Source organism: Trachemys scripta, chromosome 5, assembly GCF_013100865.1.
Source record: "Trachemys scripta elegans isolate TJP31775 chromosome 5, CAS_Tse_1.0, whole genome shotgun sequence".
Classification (NCBI taxonomy): domain Eukaryota; kingdom Metazoa; phylum Chordata; order Testudines; family Emydidae; genus Trachemys; species Trachemys scripta.
The window spans coordinates 83,075,457-83,103,315 of record NC_048302.1 but is presented as its reverse complement, the minus strand read 5'-3'; the positions used below and the strand labels follow the sequence as shown (position 1 = coordinate 83,103,315).

The 27,859-nt window shown below is 42.7% G+C and overlaps 1 protein-coding gene across 1 annotated transcript in view; it reads right to left on the bottom strand.

The window, feature by feature from the left end:
- Nucleotides 1–27,224, bottom strand: part of ASAH1 (N-acylsphingosine amidohydrolase 1) — a 31,544-nt gene extending 4,320 nt beyond the window's left edge. The window contains exons 1-13 of the mRNA XM_034771310.1: nucleotides 27,070–27,224; nucleotides 18,914–18,960; nucleotides 18,617–18,707; nucleotides 17,264–17,350; nucleotides 15,228–15,306; nucleotides 13,974–14,048; nucleotides 12,544–12,589; nucleotides 9,610–9,754; nucleotides 8,685–8,739; nucleotides 8,343–8,424; nucleotides 1,665–1,796; nucleotides 1,216–1,339; nucleotides 511–567 (exon numbers count right to left, since the gene is read on the bottom strand). Of these exons, the coding sequence (XP_034627201.1) occupies nucleotides 511–567; nucleotides 1,216–1,339; nucleotides 1,665–1,796; nucleotides 8,343–8,424; nucleotides 8,685–8,739; nucleotides 9,610–9,754; nucleotides 12,544–12,589; nucleotides 13,974–14,048; nucleotides 15,228–15,306; nucleotides 17,264–17,350; nucleotides 18,617–18,707; nucleotides 18,914–18,960; nucleotides 27,070–27,141 (1,092 nt within the window). The 5' untranslated portion in view covers nucleotides 27,142–27,224. The remainder of the gene's footprint in view (nucleotides 1–510; nucleotides 568–1,215; nucleotides 1,340–1,664; nucleotides 1,797–8,342; nucleotides 8,425–8,684; nucleotides 8,740–9,609; nucleotides 9,755–12,543; nucleotides 12,590–13,973; nucleotides 14,049–15,227; nucleotides 15,307–17,263; nucleotides 17,351–18,616; nucleotides 18,708–18,913; nucleotides 18,961–27,069) is intronic.
- Nucleotides 27,225–27,859: the final 635 nt, after the last annotated feature.

Genomic DNA, 27,859 nt, shown 5'->3' with positions numbered 1-27,859 from the left:
TAAATCTGACCTCATCCAAATCTGATGCTAAGTGTTTTTGCCTCTATTTACAGATATAAGTTTAAATGATTTCATATACATTTTGTGAAGTGCCAGAGAATTTTGACTCCAACATATTTTGAAGGAAGTTTTACTTGGGAATCTCATGTCAGTGCTTTCCCCTGCTTGTGTAATTTGACTGCTATTAGAAATGATGAGGTATTCATCCTTTTCTGAACAAGTTGGATTTGCTGCACATCCTCTTACAAACTATTATAAGCACTGCATTTTCACTGATGTTTCAGTAGATGTCTTGCTGGTTATTCTTTTACATTTTCAAGACCAATAATAATTTTTTGTTTTTGTTTTTTATTTTTGTTTCAAGTTTCTGCCAAAATATACCGAGATCAACCATCGTCAAATTTAGCCCTAGCTATAAGTAGGTGAAACTCCACTGAATCTGGTCTAAAGTGATATGCCCATCTTGTGGAAACACACCTCCATTGCAAGAAATGTGGAAAAAATGGTTACCTTATTTAAAATAGGCTTTGTGGAGAGAACATCATAGATGGTTGGTAGGGAGATGTTCTGAAAGACAAGTAGATCACAATTGGCTACGTTTATATTAGCTCATGTTTACATACAAAATTACATAGCAAGATCATGCTGAGAACAGAATGCTGAGTACAATGATTATCCTCTTTGCTGACTACTTCAGCTGTAAAGTTAAAGCAGACTAAAAAAAATACATAACTCCCCAACCATCCTCTGGTCAGAAGATACGTGGGCACTAGAGATTGGCAGGCCAGGCTTTGCTGCAGGTAGGGCAGTTTTGTAGCGTTTGGCACCTGTTAAGTCAGCTGTAGTATTTCGCTCATGGATGAAGCAATCCCTATATGTAGTTTAGGACGTGTTTTTATATTAGCAGTTGTACCCCAACCTACTTGTATTGCATAAGAAGAAAAAAATTCAGAAATTTGTGTTTAAAAATGCGAAGTAGTGAGAGCCTCAGGCTAGACCAGGAAGAAGCCTCCCCATTAAACCTAGCAGCAGCCAGCTGAGCTTTATTATACATAAATCATGTAGGCAAATTCACATCACAAAGCCTTAGTTGTTCCTGTTACCAAGCTAATGCCCTGAACTGCCATGGCTAGTGCAGACCCTCGCTATGGAGGTGGCTTGAGTTCAGATCATTTCAAAATACTAAATTACATAAGTTATGTAAAAAATATTTACCTCTTGCTTTGTCTGGTTCATGCACTTCATTGCAGGTGTTCTACGGTCGTCCAAGACAAGGGGAGCCTTCCAACGATCATAGTTTGTTTCCACCACATACCATGTGCCCCCATTTGCATCAAGGCTTGAAAAGAGATGTAAATTTGTGTTCATTTTCGATTAAATACTCCACAGATACAGATATGGTTAGCATAGGGGAAAAAGTGTATTTCCCCGACAACACTAGTTAAAGAATTTGAGATTCCTGAGCAGATTAGTGAAATAGGATTATAAAAGCACTTTTTCCTGAGTAAACCAGTTACTATATCAAAACACTGCTTTTTGGATTAAAAGCAAGCAATAAAATACTAGAGAGTCAGCTTGCTCTCTTTTAAGGGAAAAAAACCAAAAACACACAGACGTAGCACACCTATGTCAATGGAATTTGTCTTGCTCTTAAATGTACTTACTCCCAGATATCCAAGGCAGCTTGTCTGCTACGAGTGATCACACAGCCCTCTCCAGATTTGTTTCCTCCCAGTATGAAGTAAGCTGGAGCCAGTAGTCTTGTTTTAACCAGCTGGTCTTTTGCTTCTTGATAACTAAGTAATGCATCAGAGAAGAGTCTTGTTGAACTACATTTGTGTGTGTGCTTTAAACCCTACGGCTACCCAAATATCAATCCGCAAGAAAGTATTTTCCGTTATATCAGACTCTTATTATATTCAATAAGTAAACTTTAATAGAACTACATAAAGTAACAATATTCTGAGTTTGTATAAGTAAAAATTCCCAATAGCAAGCTGCTCATGTTTACAATTTGATTCACTATTTAAAAAGCCTATAGTTTGCTGGAAGAAGTCTCCTGGATAGTCTTCTTTTAACTATTGTCAAGACAAATAGGAACTTCTTTATAACTCATTTGAAGTGTTTTGCACTCCCCCTCGTGCATTGCAGTGAAACAAAGCATTCTTTCCAATATCACGACAACAGCCTAACTTGTGCTAGTGTCTGAAGAGGTTTTGTCATTTAAGGAAAAAAGGGCTCACCAAGGACCCACATGCATGCATGCCAGGAAAAGGTTCCTGTTCCAGTTTCTAAAAAGATTTACCACACATTTTGAAAATAGGCAGAGATCAGTTTAATTTTCAAGCTTCTAATAGGAGATTAAAAAAAGAGGAGGTTACTCACCCTGTGCAGTAACTGACGTTCTTTGAGATGAGTGTCCCTGTGGGTGCTCCACTGTAGGTGCTGGTGCGTCCCTGCGCCTTCGCCCGGAGATTTTTACAGCAGTACTCATACCGGCCACGCATGCTCAGAAGCTGCCCCACGCTGTGACTCTAGGTTAATAGTACGCATGCGTGGCCGGTCTCCTCAGTTCCTTCTCTACCACGGAGGCCCCCAACTCCGAAGTAGAGGGGAGGAGGGTGGGTAGTGGAGCACCCACAGGGACACTCATCTCGAAGAACGTCAGTTACTGCACAGGGTGAGTAACCTCCTCTTCTTCTTCGAGAGATGTCCCTGTGGGTGCTCCACTGTAGGTGACTTAAAAGCTGTGTATCTTAAGGAGGTAGGGACTTCGGATCTGGCAGGAACGCCGTTGAGAGTACCGCTCTGCCCAAGCGTATGTCAGAGAGAGGGCCTTGAGTAAGGGCATAATGTTTAACAAAAGTATGGTCCGAGGACCAGGTGGCTGCTTTACAAATGTCAGCCAAGGGAACTTTGCGTAAGAACGCGACTGAGGCAGCCAGAGATCTAGTGGAGTGTGTTCTAATGCCGTCTGGAGGTGTAACCTCCTTCAAGTGATAACACAGTCGGATACACTGGGAGATCCAGTTCGAGAGTCCCTGGGTGGAAATAGGCGTGCCTTTAGAGCGGTCGGCGATAGAGACAAAAAGTCTGGAGGAAGCTCTAAAAGGTTTGGTTCTATCCAAATAGAATGACAAGGCTCTGCGTACATCTAGTGTATGCATTGAGGTTTCGAAGGAGTTCGCATGTGGTTTCGGAAAAAAAGTCGGCAGGCGTATGGGTTCATTAATATGGAATGACGAGTGGACCTTCGGAAGAAATTTGGGATGTAATCTGAGGGTAACCTTGTCTTTAAAAAATATCGTATATGGTGGATGTGCCATGAGAGCTGCTATTTCTCCTGCCCGTCTGGCAGAAGAAATTGCCACTAGAAACGCTGTTTTCATCGAGAGGTGTAAGAGGGAGCACGTGGCTAGGGGTTCAAAGGGTTGTTGAGTTAGGGCAGATAGTACCAGATGAAGGTCCCACGGGGTGGTCGGTGGTTTAATGTCTGGATATAAGGTTTGTAGACCCTTGAGGAAACGCTTCGTAGTAGCGTGAGCAAAGACAGACGTATCATCAATTCTGTCGTGGAAAGTCGTAATAGCAGCTAAATGGACCCTGATGGAGCTGAAGGAAAGGCCAGATTGCTTAAGGCCCAAGAGATAGTCCAATATAAATGAAAGAGGTACCGAGGTAGGACAAAGATGTTGAGCAGAACACCAATGTGTGAACCGTTTCCACTTTTGAAGATAGCAGAACGCTATCTACTCGCAAGACCTATGTAGGAGTACCTCCTGAACTTGTTTGGAGCAATCTAATTCGCGTTGGGAGAACCACGTAGGAACCAGGCCTTGAGGTGAAGCATGGACAGGTTGGGGTGGAGAAAACGGCCGTGCTATTGAGATAGAAGGTTCGGAATAAGCGGCAGGGAGATTGGTGGTTGGATTGACATTCTGGTGAGGAAGGGAAACCATGGTTGTCTGGGCCACGATGGGGCAATGAGGATCACCTTGGCTCGATCCGTTCATATTTTTATCAGGACCCTGTTGAGAACTGGTATCGGGGGAAACGCATAAAATAGGTTTTGGTGCCATGAGATCATGAATGCGTCCCCCAGGGAATGTTTGCCCAGTCCTGCTCTGGAGCAGAAATTGAGACATTTCTTGTTGTTTGCAACTGCAAACAAGTCTATGGTTGGGTAACCCCAGGTGCTGAATACATCGTGAATGGTTCTCTCGTCTATCTCCCACTCGTGGTCCCATGGGAAGCGTCTGCTCAGTTCGTCCGCTGTGGTGTTCATGATTCCGGGAAGATAGGCTGCTGATACCCGGATGTTGTTCGCAATACACCAATTCCAGAGCTTCATAGCCTCTGTGCACAGCGAATGGGAACGAGCTCCGCCCTGCCTGTTTACGTAAAACATGCATGCAATGTTGTCCGTCATTATGCGTACGTGATGATGTTTGATTAGTGGCAGGAAGTGACGGCACGCGTTGCGAATGGCTCGAAGTTCTAGAACATTTATGTGCAGGGAGGTCTCGGTTGGTGACCATAGTCCCTGTACTGTGTGATGAGACATATGTGCACCCCACCCTGTCATAGATGCATCGGTGGTCAGAATGCGTGATGGAGCCTGTTGAAGAAACGGGACTCCAGAACAGAGGTTGGAGTGGACGGTCCACCAATGTAGCGAATCTTTGACTGGAGTAGGCAGGGAGAGAGTCTTGTTTAAAGAATGCATATTCGGTTTGTAAACTGTTGCCAGCTACGTTTGGAAGCACCTCATGTGTAGGCGTGCATTCCGGACGACAAAAGTGCACGAGGCCATGTGACCTAGTAGTTGCAGGCAGTCTCGGGCAGTTACCTGAGGGCTGTTGCGAATAATTGTGGCCAGTTGGTGTATGGAATTGAAGCGATCGGGTGGGAGCGATGCTAGCCCCGTCCGAGAGTCGAGGTCTGCGCCTATGAACTGCAGGTGCTGGGTGGGGCGTAATGTGGATTTGTCTCTGTTTATTTGTAGGCCGAGAGAAAGAAAGCACTCGACTGTGAGCCGTGTGAACCGGAGCGCCTCGTCGAATGTTGAAGCTTTGAGGAGGCAATCGTCGAGGTAAGGGAATATTACTACCCCTTGTCTCCTGAGGTGAGCAGTGACTACAGCTAGAAGTTTGGAAAAAGCACGGGGGGCTGTAGATAGTCCGAAGGGGAGTACCCTGTATTGGAAATGTGTGGAACCAAGGGTAAATCGGAGGAAACGTCTGTGGGCCGGATGTATAGTGACATGAAAATAGGCATCTTGTAGGTCGAGGGCAGAAAACCAGTCGCCCTGCTCCAGCGCTGGGATTATGGTAGTGAGGGTCACCATCTTGAACTTTTGCTTTTTGATGAATGTGTTGAGCCGCCTGAGATCGAGGATTGGTCGCCATCCCCCATTTTTCTTCTCCGTTAAGAAATAATGGGAGTAAAAACCCTTCCCTCTGTGTCGCTCTGGCACGATTTCTACTGCTCCCAGATGAAGGAGATGTTGCACTTCTTGGAGGAGTAGTTGCTCGTGAGAAGGGTCCCTGAAGAGGGACGGGGAGGGTGGGTGGGTGGGAGGTAAGGAGAGGAAGGGGATGACGTATCCAATTGTAACTACCTCTAAGACCCACTTGTCGGAGGTAATCTTCCTCCATTGATGGAAAAAAGGTCGTAGGCGGTGTCCAAAGATTGGTGTGCCGGCTGAAGTGAGGGCGTTGCTTTCTAAACCCTCGACCAAGTCTTCAAATCTGCCTATTAGCTGGTGGGGGTTGAGGCGCCCCTGCAGAGTTTGGGCGACGTCGCTGGAATCTTGGTCGTGGACGTTGCGGCTGTTGCTGTTCCTGCGGTCTATGGGAAGGTTGTGTAAATGCGGGATAACGTGGCCGGTGGTATGGTTGGTATCGATATTGTCGTCTTCTTGCCATAGGTGCCTGGAGACCTAGAGACCGGAGGGTTGTTCTGGAGTCTTTCATTGAATGAAGCACTTCATTCGTGTTAGAAGCAAAGAGTTTGTCACCGTCGAAGGGAAGATCTTCAATTGTGTTCTGAACTTCGCGAGGAAAAAAGGAAGAGGAGAGCCATGAGCCCCGTCGCATGACTATCGCTGTAGCGGTAGATCTTGCCGCTGTGTTGGCTACATCGAGGGCTGCTTGGAGAGCGGTGCGTGAAATGGCTTGGCCCTCAGAAACCATAGCTCTGAACTGTTTTCTTTGTTCTGGAATGTCATCAATAAAGTCCATTAACTTATTATAGTTTTTATGGTCGTATTTTGCCAGGACTGCAGTATAATTAGCTATACGAAATTGGAGGGTGGAGGATGCATAGACCTTGCGACCAAACAGGTCCAGTCGTTTGCTATCCTTGTTAGGTGGGGCAGAACGAGAATACTGTTGTCTAGCCCTCTGGTTCGCAGCGTCTACTACCAATGAGTTTGGTGCTGGGTGGGTAAAAAGGAATTCAGAGTCCTTTGGAGAAATAAAATACTTCTTGTCCGCTTGCTTGCAGGTAGGTAGGCTTGTCGCTGGCGTCTGCCAGATGGACTTAGCGGGTTCTAAAAGGGCTGCGTTAATTGGGAGTGCCACTCTGGAGGAAGAAGGGGGCTGTAGGATGTTCGTTAGCTCATGCTGTTGTTCGGGAACCACGTCCAGGTTAATGTTCAGGTCACTAGCAACTCTCTTAAAGAGGTCCTGGAATTTTGTATATTCATCAGAGGGAGTGGGAGGAAGGGGAAGTAATGCTTCCTCAGGTGCTAACTCCGGATCTGTTGGACCAGGAGAAGGGCTAGGTTTATCCTGGGAGCGTGGCTGTGTTGCCAGGCGTCTCGTGTCACTGGCATATGCATTAGGAGACGGCGCTGGATCAGTGTTGCGCCTGGTCGAGTGGCCACGGGGCATGTGTTCCCGAGGGTATGATGCCCATGGTGCCCAGTATTGCCATGGTGGCGGGTAGGGCATAGGTGGTGCCATCCAGGGGTTCATCCCCCAAGGGGCAGGGTCCTGAGAGTGGGAGGAGGTAGTATTTCCATAACCCTTATTGCTCTGGGTCCGGGGCTGGGAGTCATGATATGGAGAAAAAACTCCCTGTGGATCTGCTTCCTCCTCACTGGAGGAAAACTGCTCAGATCCTGACTCAGGCATTGAAAAAGAATATGCATTCATGAGCGGAAACTGCAAGGTAGGTGATACTAGAAGATCAGCTGTCTGGGTAAAATGAGTGAATGCAGCTCCTGCGGGAGATGAAAGCTGAGCCGATAGAGGCTGCCGCACAGGAGCATTCCCGCGATCGGGGCTTCTGGCTGTGATCTGTGTGTCAGAATGCCCCGCAGGCGTCGGTGCCGCGGTCGGTGCCGGGCGAGAAATGTCAGGCTGCCTCGGGTGAGGCATGCTGTGGAATGTCGGCACCGTCTCATTCGCGGTGCCGAACGGTGCCGTAACTGAGGCAGGCAACTGGAAGCCTGATGCCTTGGCACCGGAGCTTCTCGGCGGCGCTGAAGCCTCAGGCGGCTTTTGCGCTGTTCCGGAGGAGCCTGGCTCATAGAAATTGCTGAGGCGAGGGAGCACAGGCAGAGAGATCGTTGATCTGCCTGGAGAAACTTTATGCCTCATAGTCTTGTTCGGTGAGGAAAGGTGCCCCTTCTTCGTAGACTTCTTGAGCTTTTTTGAGGGGGGGGGCTGTGTCGGGTAGCGGAGCCGGCTTCAATGCCTGGGTCTGAAACTGACCCGATAGATTTTTGAAGCAGGAGCAGTTTGAGTTTAAGCTCCCTGTCTTTCCGTGCCCTGGAGCTGAGTTTACAGCAGTGGGCACATTTTTGGGGAATGTGAGCTTCCCCCAAACATTTTATGCACTTTGAGTGTCCGTCCGACAACGGGATAGCTTCCTTGCAGGTAGCGCAGCGTTTGAAACCTGTGGAGCCCGGCATAGCCGCGGCTGACAGAGAAAATTTTTTTTTTTTTTTTTAAACAGATGAACTGGGTAAGTAACTATACTAACAGAAAAAAACTGACAAGAACTGGTTACTAAAAGGTAAGAGTGAAGGATTTGCTAATGAGTCTGCTGAGCTCCGTCTCAGGCCGGGGACGGTTGAGAAGGAACTGAGGAGACCGGCCACGCATGCGTACTATTAACCTAGAGTCACAGCAGGGGGCAGCTTCTGAGCATGCGTGGCCGGTATGAGTACTGCTGTAAAAATCTCCGGGCGAAGGTGCAGGGACGCACCAGCACCTACAGTGGAGCACCCACAGGGACATCTCTCGAAGAAGAAAAAGTAGTTAGGGAGTTCTAAATGTTAATATCCACAGCACTACCACTATAAACAAAGATCAGCAGAAAAAACATGTTACCTTGTACCATTCTCTAGCACAGTTCTGGTGAGGAAGCCCATCCACATACCATCTCTCCTCCCAAGAATCCACTCAAAGATTCCTGAAAGAAGTCACCAGTTATAACAATTTTTCTTCCCAGACACACACAACCTTATTTCCTCCTGATTTTTATAGTTTCTACATACCTGGTATAATTCCTAACCTTGGTTTCTGTTCCCCCCTCTCCCCCCCGGGTCTTGTGCATCTGACACTGACGTCAGCTTTTTTTTTGGGGGGGGGGAGGGAAGAAAGAAGTCAGCAGGCACCCCTAAATTTTGAAAACTTTGCTATATATTCAAGCAACAAGTCTCAGTTACTCACCAATGTAACCACCGTCAAGACTGAAGCGCTCATTCATTGTAAGAGTGAAAATTCCCTGGGAAATAGTAAACAAAATAAGTTAAAGTATCTTTCACTTCATTATGAAAGTTAACTAGTTACTGACACTGCAATGAGTAACACTGTACTTTAAGGTGGACATATAGCTGGATTCTATAATCTGTTCATGTGAATATTCTCAGAAGACACCAGTGGAACTACTCCATTGAGAAAGGGATTACAAAATTAGACACCCGTGCAGCAGAACCATACTAATCTAGATGTGGGTAAGACGAGGCTGAACTGGAGATGGATCCTGGGGTTTGTAGTCTACTGTAGATTTTGCTGTTGTGTTAATCCAATGCTGGGGGTCATTCTCCCATCAGACCACTACAGGAGCATCACATCAGTTGCCCGCCAATAACGTACCCGACCTCCAAGTTCACTGCTTCTCCTCTTTTTGGCAATCACAAGTGATCTCATTTTTTGCTTGTTCACAAAGCTGCTCATCTAATTTTTCGTTTTTTAAAGCCAAATCTGTGTTGGATACAAGACTGCACGATTCTGAATTTTGAGAGAGTGAAATTTTCCTTTAGCTACACAACCTAGCTTCAAAGTTCAAGTATTTTATGTGGGCAATTTCCTTTTATAATGAAACTGTGCAAATCAATGGCATTTTCCAACAAGTCTCCTTTCTTCTTCCATTCTTTGGAAGCGTACATTTCCATCTCAACTATGAGTAAACTTGGAGGCTACTAACTTGTGTAAAGGGCTCATAGTTACAAAAGATGAAGGACAGTCTCTGAAGGTGACTAATGAACAAGTTTCAAACCTGTTCCTAACTGATCCTTGGAAGGAAGGTGAATTGTGCTCTTAAAGAAAATCTGTGCCAGAAAGTTTTGTAGCATTGCAAACAAAGAATACTTACTGGTTTGATTCCAGACACCATGCCCACATATCCTGCAAAGTTTGTAGACTTAAATACTGTTTTGTTGTTTCTCTGGAAGTCCAGAGTCACCACTAAGGGCTTCAATTCCTGAGTTATAATCCAGGAACTATTTTTTATGTCCCACCTACAGGAGGAAAGTGTGCATTAAGAAAAAACTCTAACCCATCTTATTACACAGACTGTAACATTTAACTATGCATTAATGTACACATGCACCCAATGCAACAGTGTTCTTAATTCCACATTTAGCATTACTTTTAATTCCTTACTTCTAGCTAATCTATGCATGAAGAAAGTGTAAAGCGAATTTATAAAATGCAGTTTATGGGTGAATATATGGTTTTAAAGACCCAATATCGGCCCATACTCAATTGTTCAGTGCCAAATTGGAACTCTACACAATACTTACCCAGACACCTTAACCCTATTATTAAGAGGTCTTGAAATAATCTCAACTGTCATAACAACTGTACCACTTTTGGCAGAGATATTACCTAGAATTCCAGGAGCTACTGAGACTTTTAAAGCACGCCAAAGATGTATACCTCTTGGACGAAGGGTGATCATATCTCATTGGGGAGACCACCATCTTTAGTTTTAAGTCTCATCCATGCCCCTATCTTATACAGACATTGAGAAAGCAAAGACACAATACTATCAGGATTCATTAAAGAGACATAGGAGTTCTCTGTGAGAGCCAAAAGAATCAGAGTTGAAGTTCTTTGTGGGGAGGTTATTGATATTAATCAGGGGGAATTTGAAAGATGCTGAGGAGCACTGATCAATGAAGCTCACACAAAACAGCAGAAGTTCTAGTAAAAATATGGAGAAGACAGTAGTTATGGTTAATTTGTGGAGGTATTAGAAAAACCTAGATAAAATTGACATTTCAGAAATGTAATAGGAGAATAAATTAATGGAATTCTGAAATTCTTGGCTATTAAGACAGTTGGGAGGAAAACTACTGCCAAACAATGGAGCTCAGACTATTCAAACAAAGTGAGTGGAAGGGAACATGATATAGAACAGGGGTGGGCAAACTACAGCCTGCGGGACTGTCCTGCCCGGCCCCCAAACTCCTGGCCTGGGAGACTGTCCCTCCTCCCCCACAGCCTCAGCTTGCCCCGCTCTGGGTGGCGGGGCTGTGAGCTCCTGGGGCAGCGCAGCTGCAGAGCCCGGCCTGACCGGTACTCTGTGCTGTGTGATGGCAGCGTGGCCTGGCTCCAGCTGGATGGCGCAGCTGTAGCACTGCCAGCCACCAGTGCTCCAGGCAGCACGGTAAGGGGGCGGCGGGGGAAAGGGCAGAGGGCAGGTGAGTTCCGGGGTGGTGGTCAGGGGTGTGGATGGTGGTTGGGGAGGGAACAGGGGGTTGAATGGGGGCAGGAGTCCCAGGGGACAGGGAGTGGGGTGCGTGGATGGGGCAGGGATCCCAGAGGGACCGTCAGGGAACAGGGAGGGTTGGACAGGGCAGGAGTCCCCAGGGAGGGGGGGCAGATAGGAGGTGGGGGCTGGGCCACGTCCCCCTCCCCTAACCAGCCCTCCATACAATTTACGAAGCCTGATGCGGCCCTCAGGCCAAAAAGTTTGCCCACCCCCCGATATAGAATCTATATGGATACAAACACGAGATCATTAGAAGATATATAATAGTGAGTAGACTACCAGCTTCTGGACAGAACAGAGATTGTGAATGCTGAGAGAGGTCAAGAAAACAAATGACTTGTACGGTAATATCGGTTACCCAAATATAAACTGAACTGTTTAGAGAGACATTTCTCAGAATATTACAGTTGAATCTTTAGTCCATCTGTCTATAAGCAGCAAGGTGGACAGTAGGCCTACTAGGGACATATAACTTCATGAATTATAGTTAAAGAATAAAAACTGAAAACAACCTGAAAGTACAGCGATAGCCAGGTTAAATGTATACACATTTAAAAAACAAAGCACACTAAGCAGCACCATAGATAGTTTTAAGAGTGGTAAAATCTCACCCTTGTTCCATACTCAGTTTACTTTTCACTATTTATGTTTTACATTCTCTGAGTTAAGAAAAATATAAACTGGTCAGCTTTGTTTACTGGACTCATGCACTAGCAAGTGGCAATATTTTGGATGCAAACTCTCCAAGAGAATTTAAAAGAAGATTCCATGGAAACATTTCTACTGATCTTAGGAGATGTAAAAGCTAAAGTCTATGTTTGACCCAAGCTATCCTTTTAAGGAAACTAAATTCCAGAGTTCACACTGATGGTGCTGTAGCGTGTGTGTGTGTGTATACATACATAGGACCATAAAAAAAGCAGCAGGAATAATCCAGATGGCATGGTACAAGTGCTTCTTCAGTTCACATGATGCTGCTAGAAGAATTAGATATTGACCAAAAAAAAAAAAAAAAAAGCTTGGTGACCCCAGAGATCCACTACTTTTCTTTTCTTATTGTTTCCTTTGTGTTTTGTGCCACAGCAGACTCTTTGCCAGAGTGAGTTCCATCTGCTGGGACAGAGCAGAGCACACGTGTTTTCAGCAACCATTCATGCCCATTCCCGGGGGGGGGGAGAGAAGAAGTCACTTGTACCATCTATGAGGTTCTTCCATGCTAGCAGGACAAGATGATTTTTTTTTTAAAATGGAATGACAGCCATTTCTGCTAAGTATGGAATAAGGGTAATTTTACTGCTTGAGGTTAGGAGAGCTGTACTCTTAGCCTGTACTAGTCTTTTTCATTATACCAGAAATATACAGTGAAAAGTTACAGTAACTAGTTGCAACAGTCAGACAATGTGTAAATGTTAAATTAGTAGCTTGTACTGAAAAACAGCAAACAGAGTAACATTCAAGCCTAAGTTGCTTTTAGGACTCAGAAATCATAGAATTATTCCAAATAAAGGACAGACAGAAACAAGTACTTACCCAAGAAATAGTCCAAAATCTAAATTTCTAGCATGGTACAGCTTTCCTGGATTTAGAAGAGAAGTTATTTTAATATATTTTTTAAACAGACATGTCTAGGGGGTTACGGCTCTATCGGACTAAAGAAAAACAGGCAAGCTGAACTCATAGATATAAGATTTTATAATTGGATGCTGTTGTGGGTGTTGCTATACCAATATGGATGCTAAGGAAGACCATTCTATATTAAGAATGATTGGGGAGACCAAAAACTATTTTTGCCAAAAAGATATTTGGAACAAGCCTGCTTCTAAAGCTTTTCCTTTCTAAAATTTAATGTTTTCTAACCTTAGCTTTTTTTAATCTGATGAAATATCACTTGTCCCATTGTTTTCCATTTCAAACTGGACTCCAATCCCCAACATTATTTGGGCATTAAAATACAATTATCCCAGGTTTCCCATTAATGTTTTTTTAAATAAAATGGAATGTTATCAAATTAACATGATAGAACACCTGAATGAATACATAATCGGGTAACTTTAAAAGTGCTGTGTCTTCCTGGAGACTTGGAAAGGCATTTCAACTACCCTAGTAAATCTGAAACATAGGGAAAGTTATAGTAGTTTACAGATTGGGCTAGTGTTTGAGTCCATGGAATGATGACTACAAAGCAGTTCCAGTTTACTGCTTCAATCCACAGCTATTTGAGGGTTTTGTTTTAAATGAGTAGATGGTCTACTGTTTGTTTGTAAAGGTGTTTTATGCACTGTAAAAACTCTGAATGTTTATGGGAAGAGTGACCATGCAATATCAGAACTCATTTATAAGAAGGAAAAAAGCAGCAAATGAAATCCTCATGCCATTTGTTCACTGAATTCACTCTTACCCTCAAAGCTATCACCCATTTGGCTGAGAAATGGAAGACTCCTTTTGAGACAACTCATATTAGTGCCTGTGCAGTTTAGGAAGGGGAAAGAATGGACCAAGAAAACAAAACCTGAAACCCAGTCCTCTCACCTAGCAACTGAGAACACTGTGACCATGGAGTGATTTTTTTTTTTTTTTAATTCAGTAGGTATGAATCAGCCACTTAAAACTATTTGGTTTAGAGTTATATAAATGCTGCCCATCACTACAGTATCTGAGCACCTACCACATAAAGTACCTAACTTGTACATAGTGCTCTTCATCTATAGATCACAAGGTGCTTTATAGAGTTCAATATCATCATCATCACTACTTTCCAGAAGGGGAAACGGAGGCAGGGAGCAGTGACCTTGAGCAAATCACTTCATCCAGCTGGACAGCAACAGAGCAAGGAACAGAAGCCAGCAATAGCAAAGTTCATAGTGGACTATTATCAAAGCTCAACCAAAAAGTATTTACACAGGACAAAAGCCATTGCTCCCATAAGATTCACAATAAAAGTTGTTAGGAACAGACTTTACCTGATTTGTCTTCTGCTACTATTGAAGTACATACTGTAAAGATTTCATAGAAGATATTAAACAGAACAATTTCTCCTAGGAAAAAAAAAGGAGGTGCATTCAATCAAAGTGCCAGACTGTCAATAAAAAGAGTAGCTATTAGAAAAGACGTCTATTGGAGAAAGGAGAATCCTACAGCACTACCTCTCCCCAAAATTTCAATTTGACTTTCTTGGGGTTTGAGTCAAGTCAGTTCACTTAAAGGCAAGAGCCTCACGAGGTATAAGGAGCTTCAATATCTTAAGAACTAAACTAACATGGGGCTAGATTCTCTTGCACCTATGTGCCCACCCAAATCTGACACTGAAGATGCAAGTTGCTGAACAAGGAAAGCTGTATCACACAAAATCTTCAACATAGCACTGCTCATGCTGCTTGCATACTGCAAGGATTGTTGGGGGGGAAAGCACAGATCAGTGGTTCTCCTGATCTGCCTGAGAAAATGGAGTACCCAGAGATCCATTGTGGGTGTCTGCACACACCTTACATCAGCATGTAGAGTACATACGCTGCATGCTCCCCAGCATGGGTATAAACAGCAGTGTAGATGGTGAGGTACTGCTTAGGCAAGTAAAGTCACATCTGAACCCTGTGGGTATGTAACCTACATGGCTCTCTACATGTCTAAGCAGCACCTCCCCCGTCTACAAGGCTATTTTTTAGCAGTGTGGCTCTGGCAGTGGGATGCCTTTCATTTGCACATGTAGCTACACATTGCAGCGTGGATGCGGCCTGCTTTTCACTATGGCATGTAGCTATACACAGCTTTTCTGGGGAGAAAAGTCCTACAAGCAATCCTACCCTGCTCCTTTTGGCATGTTGGGAGTGGGTGTAGGGAAAGGCAAAGAACTCTCACCAAAGGAATGCTACAACTTCTAGCAGTCCTAGGTTGAGAGCTTCCATATCTCCCAGCAGAAGATCTGCTTCACAAGGCCATCAGGGAGAGGGCATGGCTGGACAGAAGGGTTACAAGTCACAATCTTTCAAGTGTCATTTGCGGTCATCATGTTCCTACAGATAATGTTTTAATTTAAAGCATCACAAAGTGTTTCACTAAATTACCAATTATATACTCAATAATTAGGGAGTGTAGGCTAATGTGACCGATAAATGCACTGTAATTTTAAAGAAGGGGGGCAAAGACAAAAAACAAACAAAAAAAACCAACCAACCAGTGATTCAGACATTACAGAACTGAAATGTTGAAATTATTACCCAAAGGAATGCCCGAAGCATTTGCAATCCCTTTGAGCTCTTCATTGAAAGGGTAGGGAAGGGTGGAAATCAGTCGAACCTGGGGGACAAAAAAAGACTTGTTTAAATTGTAACTGAAGATGAATAATATCTTGGTCTCTAAACAGAGGGGCTTTCCTCCTTATAGTCACATCTTTCTAGGTGGACATTGTAAAACTGGACATTGAATATCTCTGCAAATATTTGAGGGGTTTGTAGAAGAAATTGAAAGGCAAGGAAGCACCTGAATAATAAAAATTAAGTTTTATTAAAATTTCTACACTCAAACAATGGAGATGGGCACAATGTCCAGTTAATTTGAGACCACAGACAGTAATGAGGAGATAAGTATAGTCTTGTCACCATTAAGACCAAGACAAATCTCAGGCACTATTCACAGTAATGCTGATTAGGGGAAATCACTACCTACACCACCCATTCTCCCCCACAGAGGGGAATTGGAATGGGAGGAAGTAGGATGGGGTGTAGCTACAGTGCCTTCTAATCCAGTGACATGAGACTGTTGTAAATTATGTAGGTACAGATTTGGCCTCCTGTGGCTTTCAGGATGAGGCAAGCAGAGTTGTCTAATGTTATGTCTACACTGCAACTAGCAGTGCGCTTCCCAGTCCAGAAAGACTGGCACACTAGCTCTGCTTAAGCTAACATGGCAAAGATAGCAATGTGGTCATTGCAGCCCGGGCTATGGCATGAATTAGCTGACCAAGTACAAGCCTGCCTGACCCCCTGGGTGGCTAGCCCATGCTGCAACATCCACAGTGCTATTTTTAGCACATTAGCTTGAGCACAGCTAGCATATGTGGCCATGTCATCTTGCTCCCTGCTCAGGTCCTGTACCAAGCCTGGATCAACCAGGCTTGAAGGTTTGACCCAAAGAATCTAACTTCTAAAAGCAAGACATAAAAGGCATTTCTGAATCACTAGGACTGTTTCATGTGGGTCTCCTTATCTTAAGAGTTTAAAAAAAAAAAATCATTTCAGTCAGTCTAGCAGCTGAGGTCTAAAAATGTACAAAGGATAAAAAGGAAATTGCAGTGTACACAGACATGTCTCTTACAATATAGATCAGCCGGTTTATCAGCCATCACCACAGCCACAATTTCTCTTGCTATTGTCCCTTTTACCCTTTAAAAAAGTGCACATAGTAAAATAGTATTTTTAACTCCAGATATTACTGCTGCTGCTCAAAACTTTACTGTTTCAATTCAGTTTTGCCACACTTGTGAATTACTCACAAATACTTCATATATCTGCTAGTCGTTAAAGGGGGAGGGGCCACAGTTTTGCTGTTAGTCCAAAACAATGGACTCTGATCAAGACCGTTTGGTAAATTCACTAGTGCTGTTGTGGTCAGACACTTATGCCCCATTCAATGAACTAAAGGAACTGACTAAGAAGGAGTACAGCACAGCAGAAAAAACAGCACTGCAATATGTTTGTTTTGTTAAAGAGACCAAGTCATTGTCAATCGCGTATGAATTTTCCTACTGGATAGGAAGACTAAGTTCAAACTTTCTTGAATTCATAAGAATTCCCCCAAACAGAACACTTGTGATAATTTTTTCCTCAGTTTAGCATTTGGCTTCAGATAGAATTTAACTCACAAAAATAAGTTTTCTAAACTAAGAGTAAGTAAGTAAGTATCATAGCTGAAGTCTCAGTCTCTGGAGAAGTAATAGACTTAATCTACAGCCAGGGAAAAACTTTCTAACCATAAGGGTAGTTAATCTCTGGAATAGGCTTCCAAGGGAGGTTATGGAATCCCCATCACTGGAGGTTTTTAACAGGTTGGACAAACCTGTCAGGGATGGTCTACGTGTATGTGATCCTGTTTCTATGCAGGGGGCTGGACCTGATGACCTCTCAAGGTCCCTTCCTGCCCTACATTTCGATGGATTCTAGGACTGCATTCTGGGGGCTAGTGCATACAATTTGATGTGTTTACACAAACAAACAAAAAAAACCACACACCCCCCCCAGACACTGAAGATACTTACCAACTTAGTATCCACTATTTCAACAGCTTTGCCACTAGGAACGAATGCATTTGCTATATTTTTAATACTCTGAATTACAGTCTTCAACTAGAAAGGCAAAAATTAAGTTAGAGTTCAAGATTGTGGTAACTTTTGCATTTTAATATAGGAAATGATAAAAGCAAAAATTATCATCTGATGCTAGTGATGAGACACAAACATTGCCAATTTCTGCAGCCATTTAAGAGCCTAATTCTGGCTCTTACTATCTTATTCACACAAAACAATAAGGGCCCTATTCTAAGAAACTTAACTTATCTCACTAGAAAAGCTTCAAATTTGCTCCACTTGAGTGCACATAACAAATGCAGTCCTGTTGTAAATGGTGAAACTCCACTGATTTGGTTTACATGGTTCAAGAGGGAGTACATGGTCTAAAATATTGGTAAAAAATATAGACCAATGTTTTCAAGTCTAGCTAAAAACAGGTTCCTAAAACCTATATTTGGGCAAAAGCAGAACTAGCTTAGTTTTAAGAGGTGATGAACAGCTCCAGCTGACATTGGGCATCTGCTTCTCATTGACTTCAACACATCTGGGGGAAAAAGCTACTTCTAATTAGAGGCCTAAATATGAATTTTAAGCCTAACTTTAGAGACAGGCTGATTTGAAAATCTGAAACAGTTCCTTTTCTCTTTAGGTTCAAACCAAACACACTTGAATAGTGTTCAAGAGCTATTTCTACCCAATGGCTTATTAGATAGCTTGAATGAACCAAATTTAGTGACCTCTTTCCATACCATAAAAAGCTCCACCACAGTCGGTGCCCTAACTTACAGTGTTAGGAGGGCCAAAAACAGTATGGTGATGAGGAATGGACTATCCATTCAGCACCAGAGTCAGTTTCTCCAAATTAGGAAGGAGGCATACTGACTGGATCGTATGGGAAAGTTAAGACTACTGCTGCTGTATCCTGTGTTTGTGGATAGAATACTTCAGCCCCCAGAAGGCTGTCTGGCACAATTCCCTCATAATAAATGTGTTTAGATTTAAGGAGAAAACATTGATAAGAAAAATGAAGTCCACCTCAGGAAACACCACTCTTCAAAGTGTTCTAATTACTAGTTAACTTACCTTCTATTATGTCAGATCCAGTTTGAGAATAAACATTTTGTAGGAAGAAAGTGTTTACTTAAGCCACCCCCCCCCTCAAGTCAAGACCTTAAGTCAGACTAGTTTAAGTACAGAAAACTGGAATTAGAAACATTAGTCATTAAATATTTCAAAGGTAAATTCTTCCCACTCACTCTTTCCTGTGAGTCTCCATGAAAAAAAGTTAAAGCTAAACTTAAGAGCAAAAGCTTTATTTCATACCTCTATTTTTTTGTCACTCAGCAACTTATCCCATCTTCTGCTGGGAGGTAAATCAAGATTTATGATGTATGTTGGAACCGTCCCTTTGAATCTGAAAAACAGATACCAAAGTTCATATTTATACAAGTTTATAAAACTGTGCTATACCAAGTACAAGGCCAAAACTATGAAAGATGTTTTTGTTTGATTCTGTTATGCGAGCAAGCCAGAAGCTTAAACTGCCTTCTCCCCCCCACCCCCCATTCACTGTTTTCCTGTAATGTGGTAGAAAGTGTACCAGTAATTTGAGTTACTCACGTTGGTCCTGCAGGAGGATATGTTTTACTTCTGCAGTCTTCTCCAAACTGTAAAGAGAGAAACAGTACTGTTTAAGAATGTAAAGGTTTTTTTTTTTTTTTTCCAAACCAACTTCTTGGTTACCTTTTTTTGTTTGTTTGTTTTTAATATGCTATGTAGTCTTAGGTTTTTGGTCCTTTTAAATGAAGCATGTCCAGCTCCCCTGTGCCAGTACAGGGGCTTCCAGTTAAGCCAATTAGGGGGACCAGGCAGCACATGCAGCTATGAAGGATCAGGGAGAAACACATAGGGAAGGCAGTCTCTGGGGAAAAGCTGCAGAAATGTTCACTGCTGACCTCCCCAAGCTGGAGAGGGAGTTACCTACTGACTTCCAAGCTGGAGAGCTGAAACGAAGGACCAGAGAAGACTGAAGGCAAGGGTGCAACAGAGGGGTTTACCCAATGAGAGCTACATGCTGGAGAGCTGAAAGAAGTTAACAGGAGAGGAGTGAGGTATGTTCCCTGACATGGATGAACTCCCAGCAGAGAGGGGTTCCTGCTGGGAATAGTGAGGTTGTACTCCAGGCAGAAGGCTGGGTGGCTGTCCTGGCAGAAGGCCAGGAGAGGACCAAAGAGGCGCTGGGAGCATGGTATGTGTTATGTCAAGGGATTAGATGCACTGCTGGTGATAGATGGACGATGCTTTGGGACTTTTGTTCTGGATTATTTGCATGATGTTTTTGTAATAAATGGGCCCCAAGAAGGGGTGTTGAAACAGGACAGTCTGCTGTAGAGTCCTTAAAGGGCCTGACAGAGGAAGTGGGACAGTAACCCTGGCCTTAAGACGCTCAGACACAAGCAGGTGCTTGGGGATGATAAGGAATCATTCATACTTTTATCATAAAGAATAATCTAACCAGTTGGTTAGCTGAGCAATCACAACAGGCTAGGAAAAAATCCCATATTTTGGTAGTCCAAGCTGAACAAGTGAATTTAAGATTATTTATTGTTTAGTGGACAAGCTAATGGCTTGCACTTAATCCTATATATTAACTGATTGCTCCTATTGTGATCAGAGGTGCCAGTGATAGCACTTAGCATTTACAAAGCATTCTGTTAAGAGGTCAGAATAATTCAGAAGCATTAAGTAAATCACCACACACGTGCAAGATAGGCATGTTTGATATTATCTTGTCTTACAGATGGGTGGCAAAGGCACATACAAATTTAGCAAACCACTTAAGTCACGAGAGCTTGCTATATGGTACAGACATTACCTACTGCTGACATGTGCAGCTAAACTGTTGCTGAATATGGCTTAAATAAAATGTAGCCAAGGGGAAATTACATTTGGCACCATTTAATTTTACATTCAGCACCAATACAGAAACTGATTAACTGCCAGCATAATCCCAAGCATAACAGCTGCACCCAATGTGAGCAATAAATACTTTTTGTACTATAGCGAAGTCTAGGAGTCAGCATCAGGGTCAGAACCCAAGTCTCCCTGCTCCCAATCCTGTGCTGCACCAGCTATTCCACTCTGGCAACTCACCTCATTTGACTTGTAAGTGTAGCCAGCTAACAGAAGTAATGGAAAAAATTACCAGCCTGCCTCTGAGTTTTGTTCATCCAAGCACACCTCCACTTTGCCCTACAGAACAAGTGCACCCCAAAGTGTTTTATGGGCACAAATGCCATTTACAAGTTAACAGGCAGACTGTCAATTATTTGCAGTTTGTTTGGTTGCACCAGTAAGAAAGATTAAGTTTGTCCTTGACAAAAGGGCATACAACTCATTCAGACTAAACAACTGCCAGCCAATATATCCATGTTCAACAATCTGGAAGGAGACACAAGTTGTCCTTGGGCAACTCATCTTAAGTTTCCTAGATTCATAAATTCAAACAGCCTGTGACACTGTGCAAGGTACCTTCTATCTTAGAAGTTATTCCATGGTATCAATCACAGAGGAAGACAGGGCATTTAAAAATGTTAAAGTTAATTAATACTTGTGCAATATAATTGGGGTGGATTTTTGATCTGTAACAAGTTAATCTAGCAAAGAGATTTTTATACCTATCATAGAGGTTACTCTTTGGCAGGCAGCTGCTTCTTATTTACCCTGTTGTCCTAGTCACTATATAGTCACAGCTAAGAACAGCAATCAGCAGAGCACTGAATAATGTAATACATTTGTATTCTCTCTGTTTGGGATGATTGGGAAGAAACTTTATGAGGGGAATCACAGCTCATGCTAGATGTGACTATAGGAAGTATGCAGGTTCATGGGCATGAACACATTGTGGTGCAGTTGTTATATCCTCTTCCTAATTAAGACAAAGGTAAAACAAATTTCAAACTTACAGAGGCTAACTACCAAATTAAGGAATCTAAAATAAGGAAGCTAGCTGGAGACATCAGGTGACAGAGAAGGCTATAAAGAGTCTGAATTCTGAACAGCCAAACTATATCTTGTGAAACTTTAACATTTTGCAATACTAAAAAAGGAAACATTCCATCACATGCATCTCTGTTTAACAGATAAAGCAAAATCAGAACTAGGTCAGGCAATTAGTATAGTGCCACATCCAAAATAGATATCTGGCTGAAAAACACTGCTAAGCAGACAAATATTCAAGTATCTCAAAATGATCCATGGTTTTGTTGCCAGCATGGTTTAAAAACTCATTATCCCTTCATAACGAAATTATAAAAGAAAACTAGGTAAACATTGTAAGTTTGCAGACTTCCAGGCAATGCACCCAACTGCTTCTTAGTGATCTACTGTTAAGGCAAAATGGCAAATTTCAGTTTGGAAATTTGGCTTCTTGGGGAATTTTTTTTTTTTTTTGGTAAAGTGATAGCTGGATACTCCAGAATCCTTTTGTTGATAAGCAGCTCAATATGGTAACCTAGGCCATGTCTATACTAATTGAGGAAACATTATTGCCTCTAGCAATTTGAACATAATAGGACATTAGCTTGAAATCCAACTTTAAAAAAAAAAGTTTGGTGTTTCAGGTCCTACATATGCTGCTATTACATATGCCCCAAGCTAATTTTGGCTGTTCCATAATCATTCTTAAAAGGCTTCCCCTTTCTCTAGTTGTGTAAAATAACCTACATAATCAAAGGGGGTGTGGGGTGGGTGGGATGTGAAACTGTCCTTTGTGGGTACTCAAAAGGAAATAAACTTAAAAACCAGAAGTGATTTTTCTATAGTCTTTCAGTTATAGTCATTGTGTGTGTGTTCTGTAACATTTTAAGTGTTTTTTTTTTTTAAACATTAAGTGTGGTGTTTTGATTGGAAAGTTAAGTTCAAGAAAACAGACAAGTTTCTAGATGGAGAGTTACAGAGAGCCTTCCATTCCTGAACCAACATACACTGCTCTTCCCAGATCTTCAGACAGTTCCAGAGCATCTACTATTCACAGCTTTCCTGAGCAAAAGCATGAAATTGACAAGACTGATTAGTTTCATTGATACTGTTCAGAAGCTCCTCTGGAGCAGCAGTGAAATTGACACACATGTCCCAGCAACAGAATGAAATTAGGAGCACAGGTCTGGAGCTATTAGTGTGGTAAGGGAGACCCCTTCCTTCACAACTATTATGAAACTGGAGGAAGGATAGAGGAGATACACCCTCTCCTCTTAACAGTCAGGCTGCTCTTAGTAGACAGAAAGATCTTCTTCCCTTTCAGAAGCCATGAAAGTGGGCTTCAGGTATGTCAGACACTTAATCAGAGGCTGCTACAAAAAGTGGAGCCTTGGAAGCAGGGACCTGAAGCAGCATCTTGGTAAAAATTCCTATACTTTCCTCTTTCTCAATAGCTAGGAAGTTTTGGTTGGAGATAGGATAGCTTCTTGCTTGTACATTGGCCCAAACAGGCTGCTTCTTTCTTACCAACCTTTTGCTACCAGGTTTTGTTTTGACTGTTAGATGTTGGGTAAAGTTTTTCCAAATCTCATGTGTACATGAATGTATGTGAGAGGGTGAGAAACACAATAGATTGTGGGGGTGAAGTGGAAGGAAAAAATATAATGGAGAAAGATAATGCAATGCAGGGAAAAAGGTAAGATGAAAGACACTGAAGACAACATAGAAAAGATATGCCGTGATCAAAGTGAGTGAAGCCAAGTTATGAAGAAAGTGAGTCCAAAAAAGTCAGCCATCCATTTACTGAGTTTATTAAATAGAAAGCTGACAGTTACATTTTAAATGTAGAACATAGCCGTTTTAGTTCTTGTAAACTGCAGGAGCCATGGTGCCACAAATTTGTCACTGTAGAGGGTAGCATTAGTGCCCAGATTAGTAACGGTTGGGTAAACTTTTCAAGCCTAGCCTATTTACATTTATAAAGTTCATTCTGGACATTTAAATTGTCCATTCCAAGCAACAGCGTTTTCATCATTGCCTTGGAAGAATATTCTGTACTCCAGAATTTCTGGAAATTTTCCTCGCTACTCAGTGTAAGATTTCCCTTACCTAACCCTATTATTTCTAGTAATCTCCCTTTGCACTACTATAACATTGAATAGTATTTTATAGATTAAAGATAGCTTTTAATTTGATTATCGGACTAATTGATATTCAGCATCCTTTTTGTAACTAAAGACAGCTTAGAATTCTACATTCCATAAAACAACAGTTTCTTTACCTCTCCCATTACAGGGCAGTATTCTGCCATGCTGTAATAATCCTACTGATGTTTTTCATCCTTCAGAATAATAGTAACAAGTAATACAAAAAAATTAACAGCATTGCAGAACCAATGTAGATATGACAAGTGAGCCCAATTTTCTTTTGCTTTCAGTTCTATCTAAGCTGAAATTGCAAGACCAAGTTTTGCCCTCAGTTACGTGTACAACCCACTGAAGGCATTCAGTTACAACCTGTGCAATTCTCAATACAATGGGGTTACACAGCTGTAACTGAAAGCATGTCCCCTATAGGATATTTATTACTAGTGATGAGAAACCAGCTTGATTACCAGTGGTATGAAGTATACTTTAACCTAATGCATCTGCATCAAATCAAAGAGAAACCTGAAGTTCTTTATAAGAAACTGAATCACACAAATTCAAAGATGACAGTCATATAGTTATCCACTTCACCACCAACTCACCTGCCACACCTCTAAATAGCCTACCCAAACACATTTTCACACAAGTGCCTCTAAGCCACTACAGCAGCATGCTCCATGTCAACATGGAGCCCCAAGGATACACCTGTGTGCAGTCAACTGCAAGATCCAGATCTAAGAATCTGGCTGGATTTTAAGATCCCCTTTGCTTCCCTTCAATTACCTCTGCAATACTTTCATTATAAACTTATTACAAATATTTGTTGCACTGGTGAAGGCCACATTTCATATTTTAAAAAGATATGATCAGTTGCATCAAAAAGTCATGTATAAATTAGAATTTGGAGTATGTCAGCTCATTCATATGCAATGTTCTAACAGCATGCTTGATACAGACTACTTAGCGGAAAACAATCAAAATGATGAACTCTGCTTACACAGCATGTCTTCAATACATTTTATGTCCTGACACAAAAGTAAGAGTGTCACTTCAGTGTTTTGAAAAAGGATACTGTAATAGAATTAAGGTTCACTTATGAAACAAGACAACTGTTACCTAGACCACAGAAAGTCATAAAAGGAAGCAATTATTCAATTGTACATTGCTGTGGAGTAGGGAGAAGATAAATTCAAAGTGGACTCTTCTAAAACAAAGAACTTGCCCTAACTATATTGGCAGAGATTTTCAAGATATCCTATTAAAGTCAATGGGACTTCTCCTCCTGAATTCCTTATTCTCAGTAGTACAGATTTTCAGGAATCCTTAGGATTGTTTATTGTTTGATATATTTTTCCTTCTAAAATACAGTACAAATTATTTATGCTACGAAACAATTGTTTAAAAATTGGAAACCATTTTATATAAATTATCTAGTTCAAATAAAATCAATTTGGTATTTACTCCCTCTAAAAATAAAAATTTGTAACCATACTTAATGGTTTAAAAGTAAATGATCTTAAATTCTCTATTTATATAACACTACAAATACACACGGCATGCAGTCCTCTTGAGATTCTTTCCCCCCCTTCACATTTTAAAAACTGTATTGGTACGTTTGAGTGCAGTACTGCAGTATTTCATCAAGAAGTCTTTGCCAACTTAATCTTTCATACAAGAAAGAAAACTAAGTCAGAAGTGTATATTAAGTAAATATAAGATGCAAAATAATCATTGCAAGCACAAGGAAAACAACTTCCAGGACAATAGCTTATTAATCAAGTAATTTACTGAAATTTGTTAAATTTAAAAACAGAATATTTTTAAAGTGGTTACATATGATCTAAAATTAACATATCCAGGACTTAAACATCCTGCACTGCACAGTTGAACAGCAGCTGCTGTGATTCATAAGGCATCCACTTGTTGCATCTTGTCTTTAATTAGGCCAAAGTCCTGCAAATACTTATTACACAGGTATATTGCCTTACATTAGTAGTCTTGCCTTCAGGCTACTCACATATGCAAAGTTAAGTTACTCACATACAAACACTTTGAAGAGGGGGGCTTCAGGATCAAGTTCTTCAGGACAGGGGTTTAAGTTATTACTGTTTGCACAGCTCCTAGTACAAGGAGATCCCAATGCTGAATGAGGTCTCTAGAAACTACTATAATCCAAACATAGAACACTTTTTATCTCAAAGTATCTCAGAGTGCTTCACAAGTGTATACACACAGCTCACTTCATCTACTCCTGAAATGAAGTGATAGGTATGGAGAGGATTAGTTCAGAGGTATATGAAGGTTGCAAAAGTTACAGGGCAGCTGCACAGGGCTACCACAAAAGTCAATTTGTGTAAATTTATCAGCTAGGAGTTTAACTAGCTTGGTTAGATTTCTGCTATTCTGACTATTGCCCAAACCTTCAAGTGTTTTCTTTTCCCACTGAAGAAAATCCAAGCTTCAGTTCAGAAAAGTTCCCTGGGACACTAACCTGACTGGAGTTTTTAGGGAAAGTTGGGTCTTACAAATGTTCTCCCATAGGTCACAATAATTTCTCTGTGTATTATTGTGTCTGTACTTTTCCTAACCCAGGGAAGGTGTTAACTGTATGTTTTGTCGTAGGAAGCAGACTAATAAATACTTCTAGTTACTCCTAGAAGATCTCATTTGAATACTGGTTTTCTGCCTATACCTTTTACAGAGAATTATCAAGTTTTCCCAGTAAAGTTCTGCACATTTAAATCCTGCTGCTTAACCAACACAACTACTAGTTAACTGTTTCAGGGCATCACCAAACAGCATGAACAGCCTTAACCACCTCTTGCTTTACAGAATATAGCTGTACTTTACAACTAACCCACACAAAGAGTGGTTTGGGGCAAATAGTTAAGAGGAGAGGAACCTGTAACTTCAGCCGCACACAACAGGATGAAAAGCAGTTGATCTTACTGTAGATTGGACAGTACCACTTTCTGCACAGCAAAACACCAAGCATCTACATCATTAACAAGGGCTACAGTTTGAGCTTGGCACCTAGTTAAGTGGTTTAACTTTCAGAAGGGTTGAGCACCCCCAGCCTCCACTGAAGCCAAAGAGGATAGGATACAAGCCGCCAGGGACACTACAGCTGTGCAATGCTAAGTGCTTAACCGAGGTGCCTAGCTTCGGGAACCCCACTCTGAAAGTTTAGACCAATACCAATTACAAGAGCAAATAAAACCAGCTTGACTCCCAGGCTCCTAAACCTCCCACCTGCCTGCTACTAACCCAGGCGTGGCAGCCCATTGTCTCCTCTATCAGCCTGGGGTGGTGCCTTGAATAGCGAGATGTGGCCCGTGCACACAACTACTCCGGACAAGGCTCCGTGTCCGCCCCCGGGGACCCAGAGGCAGCATCAGGCGAGGGCCGCCCCTGCCTGAGAGGAGAACGCTGCTGGTGGCACAACCCCAGCGAGCGCCCGAGCCGGTGAGGGCCGCGCTTCCTCCCGCAAGCAGGGGCAGCCCTCGCCCGGCCGGGACAGCTGCAGTCCGCCCGCCGGCGCTGCGGGCGAGCCTCGGAGGGACCTGCCCGCCGGGGAAGGGGGAAGCCCCGCACCGACAGCTGCAACCCGCGGGGAAATGCCCCCCGTAGCAGCCCCGACGCGCCGCTCACCGGGTCCTCGGCCAGCACCGCGAACGCCGCGGCGGCAGCGACCGCCAGCAGCGGCCAGCGCGAGATACTCATCCTGCTGCTAGGCCCCGCCGCACACAGACTGACAGAGCCGGCACGCGCAGGAACCAGGGAAAAGCGGTGTCATGTGACACAGCCCTGAGCCCGCACCACCCACACCCAGCGTGGGGCGCGCCACGTGACTCATCAGCTCCAGGAAGGTACCGTTCACGGTGGAGGGGGGCAGAGGGTGAGGAATGTTCCACTGGCACCCAGCGAGAAGCAAACAAGGGGTAGTGCAGGAGTCCGGGTGCGGGCCGCTGGGCTAGGCGGCTCTGCAGGGAGCAGCAGGCCTCAGCACACGCCAAAACCGGAATAAGGAAATTTGCTATTTTTGCACCCCCCACGATTGTCCTGTGGAATGTACTGCCTCGGCGATGCAGAGCCGTCATAGCAAAAAATGGAACGGCCGGGCTAGTTATATGGACAGTGAAGTGAGAACACCCAGGCTTGCATTAGTTAAGATTAAAACTGTTTCAGGGCTATAAGCCTTCATGCAGCCACCTGGAATAAACCAGTCATTAACTTCCTGGGGTAAGGAATACGTTTCCCTCATGGGCAGATTATTCCATAATTGTCCATTACAGGATTTGTTGCCCTTTTACTCCTGGGGGAATTCTGCATCACAAAATTAAAAATTCTATGCACAGTATTTTAAAATTCTGCATATTTTATTTGTCAAAATAACACAATATAATCACGCTGGTTTCAATTGTTTTGGTAATTTATTTAA